Here is a 25,669-nt window from a genome sequence, read left to right as displayed (position 1 = left end):
TAAGCCGGCGTAAAAATAATTTTTATGCTATTTCAGAATTTGCAATAAAAAAACCCGCCGAAATCACGCTTATTTTATTAATTTAAATTTTTAAGAAATCACTTCGATGTGCATTTTCTCGTCTTCTTAAGTATATACATCCATACCAAATCTCGTAGCTAGGTCAAACGGTCTGTCCTGTAGATACACACATGCATAAATACACATTCAGTTTTCTTTATTATTAATAGAGATAGAAATACACGATAACATCAATACCCATCTGCAGTGAACACAATTTTCGTTATTTCAATCGTTTTTGTTTTGGGGGGGGGGCTCCATATCGATGTCAGAGTAAGAAATAATAACTAATGTTGAAATCATCAAAAACATTTACTTAAATTTCAGTGAGCAGAATATTATGTAGCAATTGTTAGAATCTCATCCCAGAAAGTTTTCATAAATGTATCAAGTAAACACACTTATCTCTCTCGATTTTCTTTTGGATTCTGTTTCAGTAGCGATGGAGGGGGAAGCAAAAGATACTGATTTTTCAAATGTCAATGAAACGGATTAATGTAGACTATTTTTGTTTACATTTTCATAAAATAAGAAAACCATAATTTTTTTCCCGCACAGATATTTGTCTTTAAATTCCTTAAAGAACTGTTTCCATTTTAGGAGTAATGCAATGAGATTAAAATTTAAATAAAAACAATTTTAATCAATGTACTTACAACACAGGACTTGCTGGTGGTTTTGGTGAGGCTGTACGTGTACCTGCAAGAAAAGAAAACGCCAAATTTCACTTTTTAAATAAATGAAGAATGAAACAAGGTAACAGATTTTTAACAAATGAGAAAGTTTCAATTAACAAATGAAAAAATAAAAAATTCTAACAAATGAGAAATAATAATAAATTTCTTTTTACAAATTAAAAAAAAAGGGGGGGGGAGTTATCGATAGCAAAATATCGTCTCCACTCCAAAGAGAAAAAAAAAATATATTCAATTAACACTTCAAGCTAACAGTTAGCTTTCTATTACATTGCTATTAGTTTAAATACCTTTTCACTATTAAGTAAATCATCTTTAATGGTACGATTTGAAGTCATGTACAAAGTATATTTGAAACAGATCTTTTACATATTAACGTAAAAGATCCCAAGAACTTTTACATTAGATAAAGATCATCTAACATAAAGATCATCACTATTACATTAACTCCAAAAATGACAAGCCGGAACTAAAATTCTTCCACGCCCATTGTAAAAATTTTTGATCTTTCTTTCCTGCCTTTTTTTCCTCGTTGATTTAAACGTAGCCCAGAGAAAAATCATAATGAATTTAAATGCAAAGCAAATGTTTGAAATTTATTATATTAGACTCTTCTACCACTTATTACACGGTGCCTCAAAATTCGTTCAGAAACTTAATGTGCTCTTCTGTAAGGCTATTAATTACACTACAGATTGTACGAGGCTGCAGCGTTTCAAGTAAGAATCCATATTCAACAGAGAATCTCCGACTAGGCTATTGGCTAGAGTCGCTAGGCTGAAAGAGAAGAGTGGTAGTAGGTCGATTAAAAGAATATTATTTTGTTGCTATAAATCCCTGCCTCACACTTCTCTCAAGTTTCAAGAATATTATTTCACTGCCAAATAAATCAATTTGCAAAAAATACAAATTTTATGAATTATGATGCAACAGAATAATATTCATATTTTGTCAAGCATAATAGTCACAATCCTGTATGCTTCAATAGCTTACTCTGTTATTACTGTATTTATAAACACTAAGAGCCTGTTTAAATGACATTGTGAACAAACATGGGTGCCGTGAAATCAGGAGACAAACATAAATAATAGCCTATACATTTTTAATCATTGAAATAAAAGATGAAAATATAAATCAATGAAAGATTGATTTAATTAAAAATATGTGTAAATGTGAAACAAAACTGAACAGTTTATAAAATGAAGGCCTAATACTGTGCACTGCTTAGGCCATAAAATTCCTAAATCAAACGTTCACAACATCATTCGGAAGCATACTACACACACACTTTTCCAAGTGAAAGCGTTTTACAAAAAATTGGGCAGAATCCATAAAGAACTCGACTCAGGTATTCCTAGCTTCAGCGTTATGTGAATATTTCACAAGTTCATGTTACACCCCTACCACATCAAAAAAGTACAGGTGATTACGTAGTCATGATCGAAGAAGCAGCGGCACGCCTCCGTGACACGCCTGACCGATTAGAATTGCTAAGAATCCATGCGTCTAGGTTGCAAAACACGGATTGAAGTAAATGGAGTGATATTTGAGTATATTATCTGATGTTTTCCTTTACATGCCTAACTCATTTTGTTTTTATTAGTGATTTTTTTTCTCCATTTGTTTGTTTCTGTCGCTTTTATCGATACTAAACCCGCTATCAACCTCCCTTTTGTTCCGTGGCGCAGTAGTATCACAGAATTTTATTTTTAGGCATATGTATATAAAAATTATTCGTCGGGATCTGAAAAATGAGCGTAGTATTTGCAAATATTATATAATAACCATTATAGCCTTATATTTAACTTCTCATGGGCAAAGTCAACTTACGGTCCATTTTCAACAAATTCCAATTATAATTGGGACTAATTTCATTTGGAATAAGTTATTATTAGTCTTATAAAAACATAAATTATAATAGTATTATATTATATTCCCAATTATTATCCATTGAAATTACTCTCGAATTGCAACATTGAGACTCATCCAATTGCTATTCGAATTCTGAATATATTGCATCTACAACGAAATAAAAGTTTTCAAATCATTTTTTTTTTTTTTTTTTGCTGTGTCTTGGGTCTTGGGAGCATTTCTGGCAATGGAAAGGCGGACGCTGTTGCAAAATCTGCAGCGGTTCCTTTGAACCAAGGACTTCCATACACAGATATGAAGAAGTCCTCCCGTTGTCACAATTTTATACATTGAAAAAAACAACTTGGATCTGCATATCTACAACAAATTGCATACCGAGAAGCCTAACATTGGCTTATGGTCCATCCTTCCTATACGAGAAGTTGATGTCAAACTGACCCGCCTCCATATAGGACATACTTCACCCCAGATACTTCAATTTTTGGCGAAAAGGCGCTAATGTACCAAACATGTAATGTCGATTTTAATATCAAATACATTTTTATCGAATACCCATGTTTTAACTCCTATCATTTACAATTTTTAAGTCATTATCATTAACTCTAGAAGTGTGGTCATCAGTACATAATAATAAGAATATTTTTAACTTTTTAAAAAACACTGGATTTTACACTTGTATTTATAACTTTTTTCTTCTATTTGTGGTTAACTTTTTTTCATTGTTGTTCTTTTTTCGTTTGTTTACTTCAAGTTGTTTACTTCAATTGTTTTACTTCAAGTTTTGACATTTTGCAATATTGTCAATTCATTATTTACATTGGCAAATTTTGTGCATTTTAATTTTGATACGTTTGCTCTTATATTCTCATAAGTGTGTATTCATAGGCTACTTTAAAATTTTACGATATACTTGGCGCAGTATAGTTAAATACAGCTCTTGCGCCAACAAACCATACCAACCAACCAACCAACCAACCAAAACCAATTATAAATTTTTGAATAATCTATGAAAAAAATTGATTTCACAAGAATGTTTCTAAAATTTTTGATAGAATTTAGAAGTGGTGATAATGCTACCCAATCTGGCTATTGCTAAACTGAGCAGAATATATCAGGAACATTCTTGCGCAATCAGTTCCGCCTATATCAGCCAACAAATGCTGGCAATTGTGGTTTTATAGAAGTGGTACGGATACTGCTGCGTTTTTAGTATTGATAGTAGTATTTATTTTAGATCGTTGAATTTAGTGAGAGATTTATGGAGAGAGAAAGGCTATGCTGTTATTTGATTCATTTTGATTGATGTTGTAATGTAGACTTTGGACATTTTTTTGTGATTAGTGCGTTCCCTTTTGACGACCATGGCTATTTTAAAATACAGAGTGTCCATAAATATAGGGTATCTCAACTTTGCAGAACTGTTCAAAATGTACAACATTGTGGTTCATCGGATATCAAAAATACCAGAAGAAAGTTTAAATTCAACGCAGTTATAAGTGTTCAATAAGAAAAAGTATTTGTTCCATTGTTAGCGACTGTCATTGACATGTAAGAAACCTACATAGTCAGATTTTTAAGGCATCATACCAGACACATTGAATAAAGTGTTGAATGAGTTACCGCATACGATCGCATTGCCATCCTACATGTTTTTGGAAGGGTTAACGTTGAACATTTATAACAGTGTTGAATTTAAACTTTCTTCTGGTATTTTTGATATCCGATGAACAATAAAGTTGTATTTTATTGTAGTCCTGCGAAGTTGAGATATTTATTTATGAAGACACCGTATTTCTAGATAATGTATCTAATGTAAAATTACTAAATATGTCCCTTATTTTCCCCCAAAAATTCAAGTACATTCTAAACTTTTCAAAATCTGTAATTTTTCTTGATTTTTTTTAAACATCAGGACCATAAGTTAAAAAGAAGTAATTGTAAAGATTAAAAAGAAACTTGCTAGAAAAAATTAATTAATTAATCAATTAAAAAATAAAGCGAAATTCAAAGTAAAAACAGCAACAAAATAAAGGGGGAGCCACTTACCGGAAAATTCTCCTGGTTCTTGTAAAACTTCCACATAGGAAATCGGAAAAATACCTTTCTTTGCACCTAGTCGACCTTCGAACCAGTTGTGGTCTAACCTCCTTATCAAAACAACTTTTTCACCCTAATTTAAAAGGAAACCATAAATTTGAGAGATCATTAAATTAGAGAGAGAGAGGTTAAATTTCGTTAACACAATGAGCTTTCCAAATACAAATAGGTTTCACGCCAATTCGCACCTATATTTATTTGCTTTCAAGCTTTCCGTTGTAGAATTTATTCAGGATTTAGTAAGTGGAATTCAAGTATGTTTATTAATATTCTACTAAAATAATTTCTAGTGGAATTTTTAGACTGATTTTGAGCTATGTATATTGTAAAACAAGATGAATACGTTATGAATATTATAGGGATTACAATACCGGACCAAAATTTCAATACCGGTATTCGGTATTTTTTAAATCTTAATACCGGGATACCGGTTTTAATACCGGTATTAGAAATTTTAGAAAAAGAAAGAAAACGCAGGTGGTGTTTCTTTGTTTTACTTGTCAGTTTTGTTAGAGAGTGTAAATATAACAAAAAATAATTTGTAACTATAACAGTATATAATCACAAAAAAGTAAAGAAATATCTTATTTATTTAAATCACAAAAAAAAGTGTCAATATCACTATTCAGTCTGTGATACTATTACAAATTTTTGAAATGTGATCTTAAAAAACATAATCATCAATTGTACTGACATTAAGCCTGAAAAGTAATTTTGTGTAAAAATTACCAGCTGTCGAAAACGCTCTTTCGGCATCTACGCTTTCTTATGTGCTAATTGGTGGTACTGTTAGCAATGAGCGATATACTTTTTCCAAGTATTTACCTCTAAATCCCTCATCTTCAAACAAATCGATTTCTCGTCGGATGGTTTTGGATATAGCTGATTTCTGTATTGTATTTTGGTTCGTTGAAATTTTTTTGTTTACCGCTAATTCCAATTTTTGTTCAAGAGACAATTCTTTTACACTATCGACAGTAGTGACATCATAATCTTCGATAATTGAACAGAATTCTTCTGAATGTGGATAGGTTTGTGGGTAAACAAACCCACATTGGTTATTTTCTTTTCTTCTTTTTAATTTTTAAAATCATTATAATTATGTAAATACCATAAGACATTTTCTATTTCGGTATGCCTATCTTCTGTGCGATTTTTCATTGTAATATATAATTCTTCAGATAGTGATGTGTACTGTTCTTTCAGTGACTGCAATATGAAATTTATTGTTGCATTAGCTGTTAATAAATTAGAATCTCTCCGACATAATGCCTCAATAGTCAGTTTTATTGGAAGTAGAGCTGATATAGTTCTGGATATTAAGTCGAATTCACTATCTCAAAAGTTAATTTACAGGTTTAAGTCGATTTTGCTTTTCGGATTGGATTTCTCAGTTTCAAAAATCGTTCCATCATTAGGAGTAAACTGTTCCAACGCGTTTTAGAATCTAATATTAACATATATTCTGTTTTATTTTCATTTAGTATATATTTTAGTAATATATCCTTTTTATAGGGGAACGTTTAAATATCTTAACAATTTTTCGAACTTTATTAATTATAGGAAGCAATTCTTGATAGGTTAATATTTTATCCTCATTAGCAATATCTTCTTCAAGAATTACATTGTCATTACCTTCATTGTCAATATCACTCTCACTCTTACTCTCTTCAAAATTAATATCCGAAATTTCTATATCCACAGTATTTGGATTCTTCTGTTCTTTATTTTTTTGGTATAATGCATCTATTACTCTTAATTGAATTCCATATGCATAGCACAACCGCTGATTTGCACCAATCAACTTTCCAACTTTTTTCATAATTATTGCTCCATCAGTCGTTATGGATACAATATTTTCTTTCAGGGATAATCCATGTTTCGCTAATTTAGATTTAAGCCATTAATTGGCTAATTAATTTCGCCAGTTAGGGAGACATAAAAAAAACGTATACTATTTTGCTATGTTCGCGATACCTGAACATATAGTGGAGACAATTTTAAAAATTTCTAGTAAATACCGAAAAACCGGTATTTAAACTTGTGAATACCGGTATTACAAAATTGTACAAATGGCTCGAAATACCGGTATTCGGTATCCCGGTATTGCAATCCCTAGTTATGTATTCATACAAAAGCTACAATGAAAGAAATACAGTTTACTTTGCTTCCTGAAACATTTTTTAAAACAATGCAAACACTATGGAGGTGTGTTTCATGATTCTAAACTCAGTGTCAGCTGATACCCTATGTTGGTATCAGCTGACTTGGAGATCTGTTTAACACAGAATTCCAGCTTGTTATCTTTGCTATAAAAACCAAAACTGCGCAGAAATTCTAGATAGTAAGACTATATTGTAGAATAAATTATTTAGAGTATGCTTTTTCATTTTGCTTCTCCTATTGTAAGATTGAAAATTATCTTGTGATGATTATAATTACATTAAACAAAAAGATGTTCCCATCTAGACTAGCTGTTATCTTGTTAACAATATCTTAGATCCGATTAAATATCTTTTGGCTTTGCCACGCCGTCTGTAGTCACAATTCTCTTTCTTGCCAATCTATGCTTCTTGTAGCGAGATTTTCTCTACACATAATGTTAACGAACACTCAAATCTAAACAATCACTAAAATCGAAGTGAAACAAATAGTGGCTCACTAATAGAAAAAGACGCATTGAAATGAAAAGAAAAAAAAAATGCGGAAAAAAGTATTAGCAATAATTTTTAACTTAAAAGCGAGGGTATATTGAATTGGCATAAAATTGAAACCTTAGTTCATTCATCTTTGCTAAAATCTAGCCTAAATATATAAGAATTACGGGAAGCTTGCTTTCCAAAAGCTAATTTTTATTCATGCTTAGATTTATTGACACATATATTAATCAGTCAATTTACGCATTAAAAAAACTTGGCCAATTCTTTTAACGCTATATCGGAAATTAATATCTACGCTATCAATAATGACGTACACCCTAATGGCAGGGGATATTTTACCCCCCCCCCCATCACCACCACCATTGAAGATGGCGATAGCCGATTATATATATTGATGAGCTTCCATAGGGTAAGTTTCTTGACAAGACAAGAATATTAATTCTACTTTTCAAATAATGAGAACTAAGTTTAGATGCCAAAATAATCATGAATTGTAAATCATCGCTTTCAGTGCATTCTAATGTTTTTTTTTCTTTTTTTTTTTTAAATTTTAGATTTGAATTTAACAGACGTTAAGATTCAAAAACCTGATTTTGTTAAATTTATCAAATAATTGTTAAGGAAACTTTAATATTAACGCGCTCATTAATACTTTTCTTATACCATTCAAATAATAATATTTATAATTCAATGAAAAACTGTACATTATATTAGATTATAATAAGTATGAACATTATTTGCAATATAATGTCTTATAATAATAATAACAACATAACACTACCACATATATTGCCTTATCTTACATAATGTTTTCTATGTCTAATGAATTATGTAAGAAATAACGAAAGAAATCAAGTGGTACTTTTCTCTAACATTTATAAAAACAGTCACGAATTATTTATGTCAGCCATTTTCAGCGACCAGCTGTCTCGTTTATTTTATTATTTATAACTATTTAAGTGTATCAATAAAGTTTTAAATTTGTCAGATATTTGTAATCGTTGTTACTTGCTGTATTTTACATTAATAATTTAGAATTAAAACTATCCTTAAAAGTAATTTTAAGTTGAAATTTATGAAAGTAATAAAATGCTATTTTTGAGAAAAAGTAAAACTAAAAAATCAAAAAGGTGAGTAACATAAACCAAATAAAAGGATTTTTTTTGGCGGGAGAAATTTTCAGCCGATTTTTTAGCTGACCTGGTCTTAATTCTAAACTAAAAAACGAAATGCAAATACTCTCATAATGAAATAGCTCATCATCAATTCGAAATTTGTCAATCAGTAAATTAAATCCGATGCCGACAGAATTATAAATGAATTATGCATTTAGAGTTTCAAAGGGTACGGTGTTATTTGCTGCTACTAATCAAATATTTTTATTACATTATTGAAACAATCTGAAATGAATTTTAAGCAAAACTTTTATACAAATAAAAGGATTTAAAAAAATACAATAATCTCTAAAATTCGAATCAATTTTAAACAAAAAAGATAACTCTGAAATATGCATTTATAAACGAAGCACATTATATTTGTAGTATTTTAATTGAGTTTGCTGAGAGATTGGTTGGGTACATATAATTTGAAAAAGGACTAAAAATTCGATAAAATCCCTCCAAAAATAATATAGCATAAGTTTAATGCTAAAGAAAAAATTATTTCCTCTTTTTAAAATGCTTAAAAGACATTTTATACATAAAATAGATATGAAATACTTGAAAATTATACGAAAAAAGTCAAAATTTGTCTCAATTCATTTAAAACTTAAAATTTCCAACGAAGAACTTTCCTCGGTCTTAAGCAAAACCAACCCCTCTCCTCTTCCGAAATGATATCAGTCTCTGGAATGGATGCTATAACTGATCTCTCAAACTGATACTTTGGAGAAAATCAGGAAAGAGAGCTAAAAATTCATTCTCTCCATTCTCAAAAAGAGAATAACACTTCGTGACCTTATAAGAGAAGTTGTGAGGTATACACGAGGTTTTCAAAGGTTAAAAAGAACCTTTAAAACACTTAAGCTAACATCACCACGAAATAATGTATACTTTAAAATAGTATATAAATAGTTTTTGTGTGATATCTTACAGAAATTTTAAGTTGTCTGAAAATTCACTATTTGATTTAATTCTTAAATAATTAATATTTGAAATAAAGATTCATAGATGCATATTCCCATTTTCCAAAGTATATGTGTGCCAATTATCGTAGAATTAGGTTAAATAATTATGTTCTGTAGATTGACTGCAAATAGACAGACATTCATGTATGTTAGTATTAATTAGAAGTAATAGAGTTCATTATGAATCTGTACTTAAAAACCACACAATATAGGTTAAATTATTTCATATAGTAACAATTATTTTAAGCAATTAGTATAAAAGCAAAATACAGTTAGTGATTCATCTAGGAATATATATATGTAAACGTATAATTTTTTAATCTGAAAACAGTTTCGAAGACAATGAAGAGACTTTCGATTTCTTCACGTTCTTTTATTTCATCTCGGAGAAGCATGCATTATGTACAAGCAGGAGCACACAACACAGAGCGAAAAGAGAAAAATAATGACCAACTGAACATTTTATCCCTGATCTTATGTAACATGAGATTTCTAACACGTGTCGTTTCTAATTGGAGTTTCTTACACGTGTCGACCTTGACAAGAGAAATAGAGCACGTGGGAATCGATGACACGTGGGAATCGATGACAGAGTCATTTTTACAAAGCTTCAGTTGAATCAATTAAAAAGAAAAAGTGGAATAGGATCAGGAAATAAGACAATATTTTAGAATGACTTTGACATGGATTGAATTAGGCTAAAAAATTAGGAAATTAATTAGGATTAAATTAAATTTTAAAATATCACTACACACAAACACATATATTTATATATAAACTCACCTTGAAAAGTGATAGTTCTTGAGGCGTTTGCGCTCTGAAATTATATTTGACTAGTGCTTCTCCTTCCACAGCTTTGCGAGGTTGCAGATTAGCCTTCTCATTGGGGATGATCTGAAAAAGGCACCAAATCCGTGAAAATAATGTTTCTTTTTTTAAATTCATTTCTAAAAAAACAAGATGGTAAATGAGTCCTAACAATCTGACTGCCCGAGATATTTCCCCCTCACCCCCTTCAAATTATATAAAAAATAAATTAAGTAGAAGAATATACTCAAACAAGTTGCTCTCAGAAAAGTTGTTTATGACAACTTCTAAATTTTTTTCAAAAATAAAATAGAATATTTTTTTAAATAAAATCATTCGATATATACAAAATGCTATTGCATCAGTCATTTTCGAAGCACATTTTTAATATTAGTATTCTTGGAAACAATGACATACGAAAAATAAATAGGTGCCTGGCGTATTTTGCTCATTTTCTTGTTTTTATTTATTTAGTGCATTTACTTTATGTTTTTTAAAACTAATTTTAAATAGTTTGTAATAATGTTTTCTTCCCTACTATCCAAATTTAAACTAATGTCATAGTTTTATCAAACCTTTCACCCGGGTATCTTGGCCAATGTTGAAGTTACGATAAAAAATTTCTTTATCACAACAATAATTCCAAAGTAATATTATCACTCAAGCTTTTGTTAATATGATGATTTTTTAGGTTGTGCATTCATCCTATAAATAGCAGGTTGCAGATAATCTAATGTAATCAAGCTAAACGAAGACGAGACGTCCTAATCAGTCCTAAAATATCAGCATGCTACAATAAATAGGACTAAATATTTGAATTAACTTTTTAAAGACATATTTGTTGATGGCATGATATTTACCAAACATATCTTTTCAAATTTTCTTAATCAGTATTTCATTTGGATACGTAAATGAAATCTACAAATGCAGTTGTTTACGAGCAATATTAATAAAATTCTTTCACTGCATTCATGCACAGTTAATTTACCAAATCCATGCACCAATGCCGAATTCCCAAGTCCTCAGACTAGGCCCACCCTTCAGGGGCTCGCTGCCTTTAGGCAAGTACGGGTGTTTCAATACCTATGTAATCAGGAATCAATTTCATCTCTTCTTTTGAATGGTATTTGGTAGGAATTGTGGTGAATAGCTTATAATCCAGTTAACAACTACGCTACACGAGCAATTGCTTTTGTATCCTGATCATGTTACTGGACTGCGAACCACAAGGTCCCAGGTTCTATCCTCGCTCATAACAATTCGTAACATTGGTGACATCGGACGATGAAACTTCAACCTTCGTACAGCTGTTGTGGCGCCATCTACCCGCAACCAAAGTCGTCAGTCTCACTTAACGCAGCAACAGCATCAGCAACCACTCACCCACGCACGCTCGTTATAAAGCTTGACGCTACTCAAATGGGCACAGGCGCATTAGAATCAACAGCTAATGCATCATCACTCAACAGTCATAACGTTCGTCTTAACTCCGACTCACTGGAGGGAGAGTCTGTGGTGAATAGCTTATAATCCAGTTAACAACTACGCTGCACGAGCAATTGCTTTTGTATCCTGGTCATGTTACTGGACTGCGAACCACAAGGTCCCAGGTTCTATCCTCGCTCATAACAATTCGTAACATTGGTGACATCGGACGATGAACCTTCAACCTTCGTACAGCTGTTGTGGCGCCATCTTCCCGCAACCAAAGTCGTCAGTCTCACTTAACGCAGCAACAGCATCAGCAACCACTCACCCACGCACGCTCGTTATAAAGCTTGACGCTACTCAAATGGGCACAGGCGCATTAGAATCAACAGCTAATACATCATCACTCAACAGTCATAACGTTCGTCTTAACTCCGACTCACTGGAGGGAGAGTCTGTGGTGAATAGCTTATAATCCAGTTAACAACTACGCTACACGAGCAATTGCTTTTGTATCCTGGTCATGTTACTGGACTGCAAACCAAAAGGTACCAGGTTCTATCCTCGTGCATCACATATCGCTAAAGAACCGTCCACTCGAATAGGATCTAAAACCTCATATTGATGGGAAAAGAGAATCTGAAATCATGTAAAGTGGTATGTAGAATATTGTGGTCCCTCAGAATGGTATGACAGCAGAAGTTTAGGAGTGGATGGTAACTGTAAGTACCATATCAATTAAGGTCTGCATAGGCAGAAAAGAAGACTATTGATTGATCTTTGCCAAAGGAATAGTCTGTAGGAAGTAGGATCTATCAATAGAACGCTTATCAGTTTAGTAAGTTTCAGAAAATATGGTGGGCGAGTGCTTTATCTGAAAGATACTAGTTAGTAATTGTTCTGGTACTTGACATACAAGTAGTTTGTGAAGTTAGTGATAATTATTGATAAAACATAGAGTGAGACTTTTAGATTGCAGTTGCAGTAAAGGAATCTGGTTGAGGTTGCCTTGATGATGTTACAGGTGACTTCAAGGAATATTGTTAGGGCTAGTAAGAAACAGAACATCTTCAGGGTGCGCAGACTAGTAGGTCTCCCAATGACTCACTTATTAAAAGAGGGGTTTCATAATGTGTACTGCTTAGGACCGCCATTTCTACGTACAATTATTTTATTGCATTCAAATACACTTTATCTTTGCTGAAATTAAGAATAATATTGATGCAATTATTCAATTGCCAGTAAATGAAATCATTAATTGAATTGAAAATGAATTTAATTGACGAAAAAAGGCACATGTTTATTTTAAGCAATTTTGAATGAATGGATGAGTAACAATTACATATATAGAGTATAATATTTTATATTCTACAACTTCGATGAAATTTTAACTTTCTGTCGCCTTACATAAATGGTAACTTCCCACAAAATGAGTTAAAATTGTTTTAGGGTGTTCTTTCCTATACTTATTCCTTGATAAATTGTATTTGATCCATTGCCTCGAATATTGGAAACTCCACTGTACAGAAAATCTTACCTCAACATAGGTGACTGGGAAAATACCCACAAGACCGTGATGTTCTCCTTCATACCAGTTCTTGTCGACTTGTTTGGTGATGTATACAATGTCGCCTTTATTTAAACTAAGCTCCCTGTGAGGAGAAATATAACAAGAATGATAAGACATTATCATACACAGTAGCCAGAGATAATTCTACAATTGAAGATTAAGGAGAAAAAAAACCTATATAAGCCGTTTACCTGGTTGTTTGAGCTGTAAATGGATATAAAGCTCTTGCCATGGTTTTAGGAGGCGGTCCCCTCGAGAACCCGTGTGGCGCCAAATTGTGGTAATTGGATTCGAAAGGATTATCATATCTATTCAACGGAATCGGAGACTTCTGTGATGGTCTAAACATTTCAGCGAAAGTAAAAAATTAGGTACACATTAACTTACAATCATTAAATAAAAAACATTGAAATTAAATAACTAAGAAAAATGTTGATATTGGAATATTCAGAGATATCGAACGGGATTTTTAGATGCTTGATTATCTGCGATATACCAAACAAAATGTTTCAACAAAGAATAATCGATTCCAATACAATTTTAGAGATAAATGCATATAAACATATTTTAATAGTGCGTTGACGAAAATATGAATTCTTTGGATTCTTAACTTCGATTTATTTTACTACGAGAGCCATATTATGAACAGAGAAAAAGCGATAAGCGATGCGTCAGTCTACATCGCGACATAAGAGCAAAGGGTCCGAAATTTGTCCCTTCAGTGACTTTACTATGAGATTCTGAAAGGTATTTCTTTCCCATGTGTTGATTTAGGGAATGGAATCTCAGGTATCTTCAAAAGAATGTTGTAAGCATTAGGGATTTTTATTCCTTCGCTCTAAGTGTAGGAAATGCAGGAGACATCAGTTTTCTAGAGCGAGTGTAGAATTATATAAAAAAGTGGGAATTAGATCACGAAATAAGAGAATATTTTAAAATGAAGCTAACATGGACTAATTTAAGATAAAAATTAAGAAATAAATTAGAATTTAAATTAAGAGATATCATGATAGAGATACATGCATTACTGTTCGCGTTTTGTAAAATAAGAATATATATAAAATTTCAAGCAATAAAAAACATGCCTTTATATCAAAAAGTGACAAAATAAAAAAGTTAAAGAAAATATAATTGAGTTGTTTACTTTCTAAATTAATAAATTATTCAAAGATCGTAAGAAATAGACATCGTAATTTTAAATTATGATCAGATGACTAGATGAAATCGGAGTGGGCATTCTACGTTCCAAACTTTAGCGCTTATATTGGTAAAAAAGAAATCTCCAACCAACAGATTTTTATTTCATCATCTTTATACACAATTAAATTCAAAACTGAGATTAAGTCGTCATATTTAACTGTCGAATAAAATGAATACTGCGGATAAAGTGAAGAAAATTTTGTTATAAATGAAATAGTTTATCATACAACTATTTACAAAGCAAAAAACCGAATAAGAATCTTTTCAAATATTCAATGGATAGTTCACTACACAGTTTCTAAAAGTTGTACAAAAGATTATTTTATGGACAAAACTGCTGTGAGCAAAACCTTTCTGTAAGTATACAAGCTTGATGACAATATGATAAATTGCAGAATCTTATATCATTTGGACAACGTTTCAGTTGATCTGCAGAAACTCCTGAATCACACAAAATTATATTTCGTGAAAAAAGATTTTTTGTATATAGCGACTATATTCCTATGTACCGAGATAAGAAGTAAAAGATATCAAATCATGCTAACACAAAGATACTGTACACAAAATGTTATTAATAAAAAAAATTTTGTACACTCACGTAAAGAAATCGCTGTGCCTTCTCATTTCGATTTCTGCCAGCTCTTGTTGGTGTTTTTTACGTCTTTCTTCTTCGTACAACTTCCGCATCTAGACGAGGAGAAAAATAAACTAGATTTAAATTTTACTTTTAGAATAAAAAATGAATTAATCATTCTTCAATTTCAAGTCATATATAAATGGCTTTAATATATGAATATATATATTATATATATATATATATATATATTGTTGCTCAGAATAGAGATGCTTCTAATTTTTGTCATAGATATTTGATATTTGCCGCAATTTTTAACAAGATCTTCTGACACTCTTATCAATTTGTACAACATTATAATATAACTATAGAACATAAAGTAATGTTCACTGATTGCAACAGCAATGATAACACACACACACACACACACACACACACACACACACACACACACACACACACACACACACACACACACACACACACACACACACACACACACACACACACACACACACACACACACACACACACACACACACACACACACACACACACACGTGAAATATTGAATTGACAATGCTATGGGGCTTTTTTTTGTAGAAAAGTACGTTGTTTTCCTCTTAAGTCCGCTATTGAATAATTAATTGGAAGATTTACATTAGATTTACCAATGAAATTTATTAGCATTTAATATTATATATAGTAGCCCAGAAAAATTGTAAAATCGAACATATTATCATTTAAAAAGCTTAAAGTGATAGAAATATCTCAAAAAACAATTTTAATAAACGAATCTTTTTTTAAATCCCAGAACTATTGTTTGAAAAACTAAACTAATATTATTCTAAGTAAATAAAACATAAAGCAAATAAAAAGTAAAACATTGAAAACTTGTATTGCTTATCGACATTTCTTTTCAAACACTAAACAAAAGCTTACAAGGAAATCCCATTCGGGTTGCAATGCGAAGAAAAGAAATTGAAAGGAAAAATAAATCTTACCGCATCTTCCTGTATTTTCCTCAGTTCTTCTTCATCAATATATTCTTTTTCCAGGTGTCGTACAGGACTTCGATAATGAATGTTAACTTCCGTTTCTTCGTACTTGTGTGTGGGAGCTGTAAAAATGTATTATGTTTAAATATATTAATATTTCAGAATCAACTTTAATATCCTAAATACTATTTTAAAAAATATACTTTTCTCATAACTATAATTTTCTTATGTGCATTTAATATTAAAATTGAAGCATAAGATAAATAAAATCAATTGGTTTAAGTGTAAGAACTTCGTTCACCAAAGCAAAAATGTCTCATTCGGAAATATGATGGTAAAATCCGAGTAAGAGTAAAATAGAGGAATTTAAAAATTCATTCAATAAAAGAAAAAAATTGATATTATTTATTTATCATTTAGAATGAAACTATATAGTGAGGGAATATTTAAAAAAAAATTATGATGCAAATACTTTGAAAGAACTTTATATTTGAGGAAAGTACTATCATAAAATTATTCCCTCTTCCATTATATGGTATGTATTTAAAAAAATTCCCTACATAATGAGCCTTTAGTTTATGAAATTAGTTTCAGTGATTTTTGAAACCTTCTAATAAATACAAGAAGGCTTAAATTACCTAGCTTTATTTTCTTTGGATAAAGAAAAGATCTAGCTAATTAACTATGGATTTAATTATTGCTTGAAAGTACAAAATAATTAAGTACTTGAAAGAACTAATCGTAAATCAATCATACATCCGACCAATAGAATCGTTATTAAAACGAATTCGTTCTAGATTCTGATTCCTTTTTTACCTTGATATTTTTGAAGTTTACGTTCCTTGACATTTTTAAAATCATTTGTGTAATAAACAGAATCTATAATTCAGATTTACTTCATTTTCGTAAAAAAGGAAGAAAAAAACGCTAAAGAAAAAAAGTTTTCAGATTTAAATTTATATTAAATTAAATCGCTTTAATATAATCTTAATTAATTAAGATTATATTAAAGATTTTAAATCGCTTAAGCTCAATTGTTTTAATGCTTACATTGACTACAGAATATAAATGAATTTATTTATTTGCATATGTGCATATAATTTATATTTATATTTGGATCTTTTATTATATTGGATCCGAATTTATATTTGGATCTTTTTGCATCCGAATTATTCTGAGTTCAATTAATTAAAAATTCACATATTCCATTTTATATAGCTTAAAAGAAGAGATCGAGAGGCATAGCATATAAATACAACCGAACTGATGAGAAAAAATATTATCACATTTATTTCAGGATTTTACATAAAATATTTTACAAAATATATGATTATATATATATAAAAATTTGATATAAATCAATAAGAAAAATGGTAGGTTAGTAAGTGAGAAGACAATAGAAGGTGATCATTCAATCCATTGGTGCATGTTTGCGTGTAAATAATTCAAACTGTGCTTTCTAAAATGAGACAGAAGTGCAATTTTCATTGTGAAAAATCATTCCATTGTGCATGTGAGGATTAATAAGAGTCGGATTTGAAATCAGATTAACCTGTACGGATATCCATTTCGTTCTTAATACTGGCAGTCCTTTTCACGTATGGCCTTGGGCTAGAGTTCTGAACCCTAGGAGAGTACTTCTGAAGATAAGCTGTGGGTGATAAGACAGCTGTTCGATTGCAATCGGCAAAAGCAGAATTGGGCAGGTGATATCTATTTCCTTTGAAAGCAGATGAAACTACTGATTGAGAAGGTAGTGTTCTTCCAATTCGAGAAATAGATCCAACACTGGCGGGAAAATTGAAGTTCTTGGAACTATTTATATAGAGATTCGGAACACTGTTAGTGCTACTGGCGTAGTTTGAATAAAAGTTACTATGAGATCCACCACTGATTTTACGTTGTTGGCTTTGATAAGTTTCGCTATTTTCAAACCTGGATATTAAATTCTGGATTCGTTTGTTTATTGATTGTTGAACAGCAGATTTCCAAAAGTTTTGATTTTCCTGGGACTTTTGATTATATCTCTTTTCAAGCTTGCATCTATCAGAAAATATTTCTGGGGAAATCGTCTGCGTTGCTGTTATTCTGAAATGGGTGGTGCTCTGACAAAAATACGGTTGGCAAGATTCTTTCTCGCCATTGGAACCGAATAAAATCGAATCATACCGATTAACAGTTCTCCGAGATCCATGCTTCATAGACAATTTTGAATTAACATTTTCTTTTTTAAAATCAGGTTCAAATTTATGAATCAAATCTTGCACTGATCCTGATTTTACTCTCGATAGTGGCAAGGTACTATTACTTGATAAATGTCTATACCTATGATGACCTTTGAGCGGTTTTGTTGCAACGTTTTGCAAATTATCTGGAACACTACAATAATTTGTATTAGATAATCCTGTTGGACTAGAAGGCAATTGCAGTAAGTTTTCCAATTTGTTTCGTATTTGCGAAACAATACCAGTTTTTATCCCCTGATGCAAAATATCAGTACCCATTGTTGAGCATTCTGATGAAAGGAATGAAACTGATGATGACGCTCTATCACAATATTTCATTGATTGATCCGTTGTAAAAGAATCTACAGACATGGAAGACAAATCAAGACATGACATAGCTCGCTCTGGTAAATAATTAGATGAGAAAAGTCTCGAATAACTCGAAGAACCAAAATTATCATCGGATTGCCTTAAATCACAACAAGAAGAGTTTCGGGTAAGATTTGCTTTCCGAATGAAGTGAGATACTGCTCCAGATGATGAACCATCTGACTTTCCATGGGCAGCATCTTCAAAGAAACGTACTTTGCTCTGAACATCATGTGGTACCAAAGAAAAACTGTCAGAATTTGAATTACTTAGAGAACATACTTGTGAATTTTTCGCGTTGTTACACTGACTCTTCAATTTTCCCACAGAGAATTCATTATATTGCCAATGTGATAAACCGCATCTAAAATCAGGGGAATCATTCCTGTTCCGTTCAAATGAGAAAGTATTGGTACGTGATGCTTTATTTTCGAATTTATTTTGATGAGAGTTACTCATTATTGATTTTAGTTTCGATGATTTAAAGCATTCTATTTTATTGTAACGTTCAACTAGATTCGAAACGGACACTGTATATAGAAGTCTTTTATACTGGAATGACATTTCGAAAGTAGTTTTACAATATTTGGAAAGCTTCTCATTTCTTGGGTTTTGAAAAACTTGCCTCAAGTTTTCGACGGATGAATGCCTGATTTTTAAACTTCGATCAAGATTTTGATCCCATCTGGGATAGTAAGATCTTTTTTGCCATGATATGTTCAGAGTATTTATTTGATAATGTCGCAATTTTTTGCTATTGGTAACTGACAAATCATTCAAATTTTCTAAACTTGAGAAGAAGTTCTTTAAACGCGCAAAAGTTCGGGATTTTGATGTTGTACTCAACATAGAAGCAATATATTCGTGATATATGACAGCATTTTGAGAATTTAAAGAGAGATTCGATTTGCTCTTAACGCTAGTATTGGATTTCAACTCCAAGGAATTAGTACGATTTATTCTATTTTTATTCGGTAGGTTCAAAATATTCTTTGTATTCAATACTTTATCATAAGATTGTTTTAAAGGAGATATTTTATTTTGACCACCCGTATTATTCTCAAATTTTAAATATTTATTACATAATATTGGAGCAGAATAAGCATGAGTTTTATCTCGTTTAACAGGTAAAGGAACCTTTGTAGACAAACTGCATCTATCCGCATAAAAGTCTTTTAGAATTATTTCAGCCGTTAAATTGTGCCTAATACTGTAATCTACCATTTGGGAAAGTGACTGGCCGTATTTTTTCAAATAAATTTGTAGAGGTTTTATATCATAAGAACAATGTAATTTCTTATTATTTTGAGGTACCGAATGCACAACTTGGGGTTTCAGTTCACGAAGAGGACCAGACAATACATGAATAACAGGTGGAAGAATAGTAATCATTCGTGGGAAAGTTTTTTGATCAGGCCAGTGAGTCGCATTTTTCATCATATCTTTAATATTTCTATCTGCGACCATGAAACGACTTGAATTAATAAGATTCACCGGTTTAACAATAATATTGTTTTTATTCTCAGAATCATGCTTCCTATTTGAATTATGGTTAGAAGATATTAAATTTGTCTCTTTAACATTTTCAAATTTGCTACAGAGTGGATTGGAATTTAGAGAACACTGTTTTATGAATTTGGTAGTTTCAAAAGAGTTTTCATCGTTAGGCTTTTTAAAACATTCAAATGCACTTTTTTCCATGTTCGAACTAGAATACTCGGGAACATTCTGTCGAAAGGCAGAAGTTAAGAAAAGTCCACTATTTTGGCTAGAAATAGATGCTGCAGAATCTGAATTAGAACAACGTGTTGGTGTTTCTTTTTTAATCATAGTCCAATGGTCCTTTCCAGCGCAGTTTCCAATTTCCGATGAAATGCCTTGATTATTCAGAAGACAAAATGTGTCACCATAGCATTCGGCTAATATTTTTTCAACCTCAAAAGGATCTGTAAGTTTTGACTGCCAATAAGGGCACTCGTTTTGACTAAATGGCGAAAAATAATTTCTATACTTATGCTCTGTACAAATAGGACCATACCTGCGAGCTTCAGGCGTTGATGGTAACGACTGAAAAGATTTAAGATGAGATGACGCGATGGATTCACTATCATAACAATCTTTCCTAAACAAATCTTGGGTAAATGTATCACAATCGAAAGAATCCATACTCCCATCGCAGTCAGGGACTTTACTGAACCGGGAATTGCTACAACACCGGGATTCCAAAGCAGGATTCGAGACATCGCAAGAATAAAATTCATTATACTTTGGACTGAAATTAGTTGATAGCTGATCATGACGATTTACGATAGTTGAATCTAGTAAAGAAATATCAAAATCGGGATTTGGAAGTTTACGCCGAAAACGCGAAATATCATTAGGTTTCCTTAGAGCAGATACCCGGCCTGTCGAAGAATGTCTTTTAGGAGGAGTAGGTGTGCTACACTTGGCCTCCGTCATATCACAATTATTGATTTTGTGTGTTGGACTTTGATTGATGGGAGTAGCACGAAATGTAAAAACTGGCGATCGAGACAATTGATTTGGTAAATGTTTGTGGTCATAACATGGAGGTTTGAGTCCGTAATCACGGGAGTTTGGACGCAACGTGTTATTTGAGGATTCTGAAATCACAAATGAATTGAATAGCAGATTAGGCATTGCACAAATGTATTAAATAGGTGATTAAGTTACTGTCAATGTTTATTTTTAAGATATGTAAAGTAAAAACCTAATATTAAAGAAAAAAAACAATAGAATAACATTAAAAATAAGAAAGACAAATATCAAGCGCATATAAAAGTCATACGACATACTCCTCTTAAATTTTAAAATTTAAAATTTTTAGTAAATTATAAATATTGATATTATTGATATTGATCATAAATAATGATATTATTAATATTGGTCATAAATATTGATTATATTGATTAATAAATCATAAATATTTTGAAAAATAAATATTGATTGAAATTGATAAATCATTCTTAAAACGTTATGAGAAATTTTTTAGAGAAAAAGTAAATAAACAAACATAATCATATTGCAACTCTGAAAAATTTCAAAATTCTTAAGAAATAGGTATTAAAATGGTTTCACATAATGAAATTTTAGAAAATGGTTAAATAGAAAATTTGATATTAAATTGGACCTTCAAATTTTGAATAAAAATTGAACCTTCTTAACCATTTAAGGTTTTTGTTACATGAAATTATAGATTGATATATGCCAATTATTAAAGCGATGTCAAATGTATAGTTTGAAATAATTTTATAAATGCCATATAGAAAATAGGATATACATTTCTACCAAAAACCTCTGCTAAAAATATTGAGATATGAATAAAATGTTAGTTCAATGTTCACTTTTAAGAAATGTGAAATAATAAATGCGCCACTTTTATGAAATCGACGCAATAATAAATACGCCACTGGATAAATCCTACAAAAATAATTTGTGAAATATTCCGTAAATATTTTAATACTTCAACAGTTTGAGAATTTAAAATTGCCTCAAACTCTTATATAATTGATAAAAAATAAATAAATAAATAAATTAAAAAACATGAACCAACCTGCAGGCCTTTCTGGTGCAGATTTTCGAAGTCCCGTGAGGGGAATTTCGCCACCTTTTTGAATTTCTTTGTACCAAGCTTTCTGCTGATCTGGATCTACTTCCGGTATTCGACCCGTTTTCCGAATCAGAGTCGAATCTGAATCGTAGCCATCACTAAGAAGACTACAACAATAAATAAAAGAAAATATTCCGGAATGATATTAATCAGAAACAAAAGACGATTTTTTATAATTATCAAAAACTGCACACAGATACAAATATATTACAAAATCTTCTATTGAAAGCATTTTTAAAAATATTTTTCTGTACATATGGCATTTTGCAATAATTTTGCTATACTGAAACATTTTTATTGCTGCATTGTAAAAACAGTAGCTGTAAATTACTATCAAATGTTAATATATTTCTGGAGAGGAAAAGGTAACGTAGCAAGATTATGGACGATGGCACTGTTTTCAGGTAGAAAATAACAATGAATGATAATACGTTTAACAAAGAGAATCAAGAATGTTGTACGTATATTTCATAAAGGTTTCAAATATATTTTGTTTCAAATGAAGCATCGCAGATCCCCTACAACATATCAAGACCTTTAATTATATTTAATTATGAAAGGTCATAAAAGTATAGGTACTGAATTAATAAGAATGAGTTAAAAATAATATAAAAAATTTCTTCATATATCAGAATTTTTCAAATGAAAATAAAGCCAGAATGCAAAAAAGTGGAAAATAGAGATACTATTTATGCAACTAATAAAATGTAATAACGAATTAAATATTAATAAAAAATATTCGAAATTTTTCGAGAAGTATGACAAATTATTTATTAATAAGATAAAGTAATATATCCGATAACACGGCTCAAGAAATCTTCACGTATTCTTTTTGTAATTTAATAACTATTGGTACTTTATAATGCCTTTCGATGTAATTACGTGAGAATGAGTTACAAATAATATATAATACACAAGCTGGTAACCAATGCGTTGCTGCCGTAGAAGAAATAATTTTGGAAATATCGTTTGAAATTTGAAATAACTATCTTGTTTAATTAGGAATGACAGAAAGAATGATGTTTATTTTCTTGTCTCCAATGAATACAGTCAATGAAATTGAATGATATATAAAGAAGAAGTATAAATAATATTTATTCTATTTTTTTAAACTTTAGATATAGTAATTGCACCATGCCTATAAACTTCGCGCAAGTGCAAGCAATAATTTGTCAAAGTTTTATCGCAATCGGATGAACGGCAAGGCAGCAGATAAAATACGAACGAAAAAACATACATTTTTATATATTAGATAGGTAAACATCTCGGAATTATTCTATTTTTAATAAAAGAAAAAAATGTTGTTCTATTCTACATGCAAGAATTCTAAAAAAGCAAATTTTTCAACGAATTACAAAAACATTATTTGTACAATCACCCTAAAGTAATTACAAATCAAAGATCAATAAAAAAGACATACGGACATAAAGCATTCAATCTTAAGATAAATTAATTACTCGATATATAAATTAAATATGACTTTACCGATATCTATAAATCTTTACATATCCCAATAACTACCGATATTTTGCAATGGAATGTTCGATTTTAGGATATTTAAATGTCATGCAGTTTTATCCGTATGTTAAGCATAAATACAAATATCATAATCGTTAAGTTAACCAATCTGTAGGGTTTCAATAAATTTGGAATATGAGCTTACTCAAGAGTCCATTTCAAACTATATCTGCAATACAGTTATACTATAAGTATCCAAAGAAAGTTTTGAGCCAACTGAATGACTCGTGCCTCTTATTCTTAGAGGTAAGAAGTTCCAGTACGAAATATTACGGAATCTCATAAAACTTAAGACCATACATCAGAGAATAAGTAAATGTTCTAAGAGAATCAATAATTCCATGCATTTTTTATTCTTTACTACTTCCGCAGAAAATTACAGCAAAAGCATCTGTGGAGGTTCACATTCTTTTCACCCGCGCTGCGATAATAAAACCTCTAAGGAAAAGAGAAGTTAATTTATTAAAGGAGACTTCCTTTTCAAATATTACTGGCCTGTTTCCATAACAACCGTGTAATGCAATTTCTAGCGAGATGAACAAATTTGGGTTACCTATTATTCCTACCGCAGATGGCATAGTAAACAAAGGAAGTACGCAATATTCATCAAATGCGAATGTATGAGCGCTTATAATTTTAGGATTCCTGTTATACGAATAAAACTGCTTTGTAAGACTGTTCTTAGAATTTTTGATTAGAAGGGCTATAAACACAATGGTTATTATGCTTTAATCGTGTAAACGTTAGAGAAAATAAAATCTATTCAGTAGATATAATACCTACAATGTATACACGAGATTTTTAATAAAAGTTTATTTCTTAAACAATCACAACAAGCAGTATGAGAAATGTAATTTTTTAAAATCATTACTCGCAAAAAAAGGAAAAATGAAACATTTTATAATAGTAAGAAATGGGAGAAATCTCAGAAAATAAATGATTTTAAATTTCAGAAAATTCTGTGTAAAAACATTTTACCAAACAGAAACTTAATATCAAAGTCATTATCTATTTTGAAAAGAGCTAATATAAAGGAGGGTGTGTGTGTGTGTGTGTGTGTGATTCTTTCTCAGAAATGTGAAATGAGTTCAGGTTCAGGTTCAACAGCTTCAACTTTTTTTTATATATATATATACGAAATATATACAAAGATAGAATTGATAATAAATTATAACCATTGACAAAAAAAGAAAAAAAAAGAACTCAAGGTTTCAATGAATATAATCTTTCTTCAATTAGAAATACACATTTATGAAATTATATGCTTGTCTGTCGGTTTATAAATACAACAATTCAAAAACTAAGCGAGTTATCAGTCTTAAAATTTAGACTTTTCGTTAAATTATAGAATTTTATATAATCCCATCTACGGGAAGTTTATCTGATCTTCTATCTAATTACAAGTAAGCACCATGACTCAAAAATACAAATAAGAGAAATAAATAAAATTACTGATTTGTCATTTAGAATTGTATATCGGTATCAGATTTTGGATCCTACCCATCCAAGTGAATTACATCTACTTGTGAACAATTGGCTAAAAATGAAACTTGATATATCAAAGTTGTAGATTACTATCACTACCGCTAATTCCAAATACCAATAATACCAAAATTTGAATGAAATCCGTCTGTTTACCCGTTTACATGCGAACACAATAATTCAAAAACACACAAAAAACTATATTGATGAAATTTTGTACATTGATTTATTAGTAAAACTGGATCTGTACATTAAATTTTCGACGGTGATAACTTGCTTGGTGAGGTGCTCGAATCGTGTAAGGATTACAGATCCAAGATTCTGTGCAGAATACGTCAAATCAACGACTCCAGAATCC

General features: G+C 30.8%; 1 protein-coding gene across 10 annotated transcripts in view; it reads right to left on the bottom strand.

Moving 5' to 3' along the window:
• LOC129988941 (sorbin and SH3 domain-containing protein 1-like) overlaps positions 1-25,669 on the bottom strand; it is a 213,980-nt gene that overhangs the window by 7,868 nt on the left and 180,443 nt on the right. For 8 of the 10 annotated variants that reach the window (XM_056097227.1, XM_056097226.1, XM_056097229.1 and 5 more), the window contains 8 exons: positions 22,255-22,418; positions 16,093-16,208; positions 15,113-15,201; positions 13,506-13,655; positions 13,282-13,396; positions 10,293-10,403; positions 4,674-4,797; positions 717-759 (listed from right to left, as the gene is read on the bottom strand). In XM_056097227.1, coding sequence (XP_055953202.1) covers positions 717-759; positions 4,674-4,797; positions 10,293-10,403; positions 13,282-13,396; positions 13,506-13,655; positions 15,113-15,201; positions 16,093-16,208; positions 22,255-22,418 — 912 coding nt within the window. The remainder of the gene's footprint in view (positions 1-716; positions 760-4,673; positions 4,798-10,292; positions 10,404-13,281; positions 13,397-13,505; positions 13,656-15,112; positions 15,202-16,092; positions 16,209-22,254; positions 22,419-25,669) is intronic. The other 2 variants (XM_056097228.1, XM_056097231.1) reach the window with 1 other exon arrangement.

Source organism: Argiope bruennichi, chromosome 10 (assembly GCF_947563725.1).
Source record: "Argiope bruennichi chromosome 10, qqArgBrue1.1, whole genome shotgun sequence".
In the NCBI taxonomy this organism is placed as follows: domain Eukaryota; kingdom Metazoa; phylum Arthropoda; class Arachnida; order Araneae; family Araneidae; genus Argiope; species Argiope bruennichi.
Note: the sequence above shows the minus strand (reverse complement) of the source record. Positions and strands in the feature narration are given on the sequence as shown.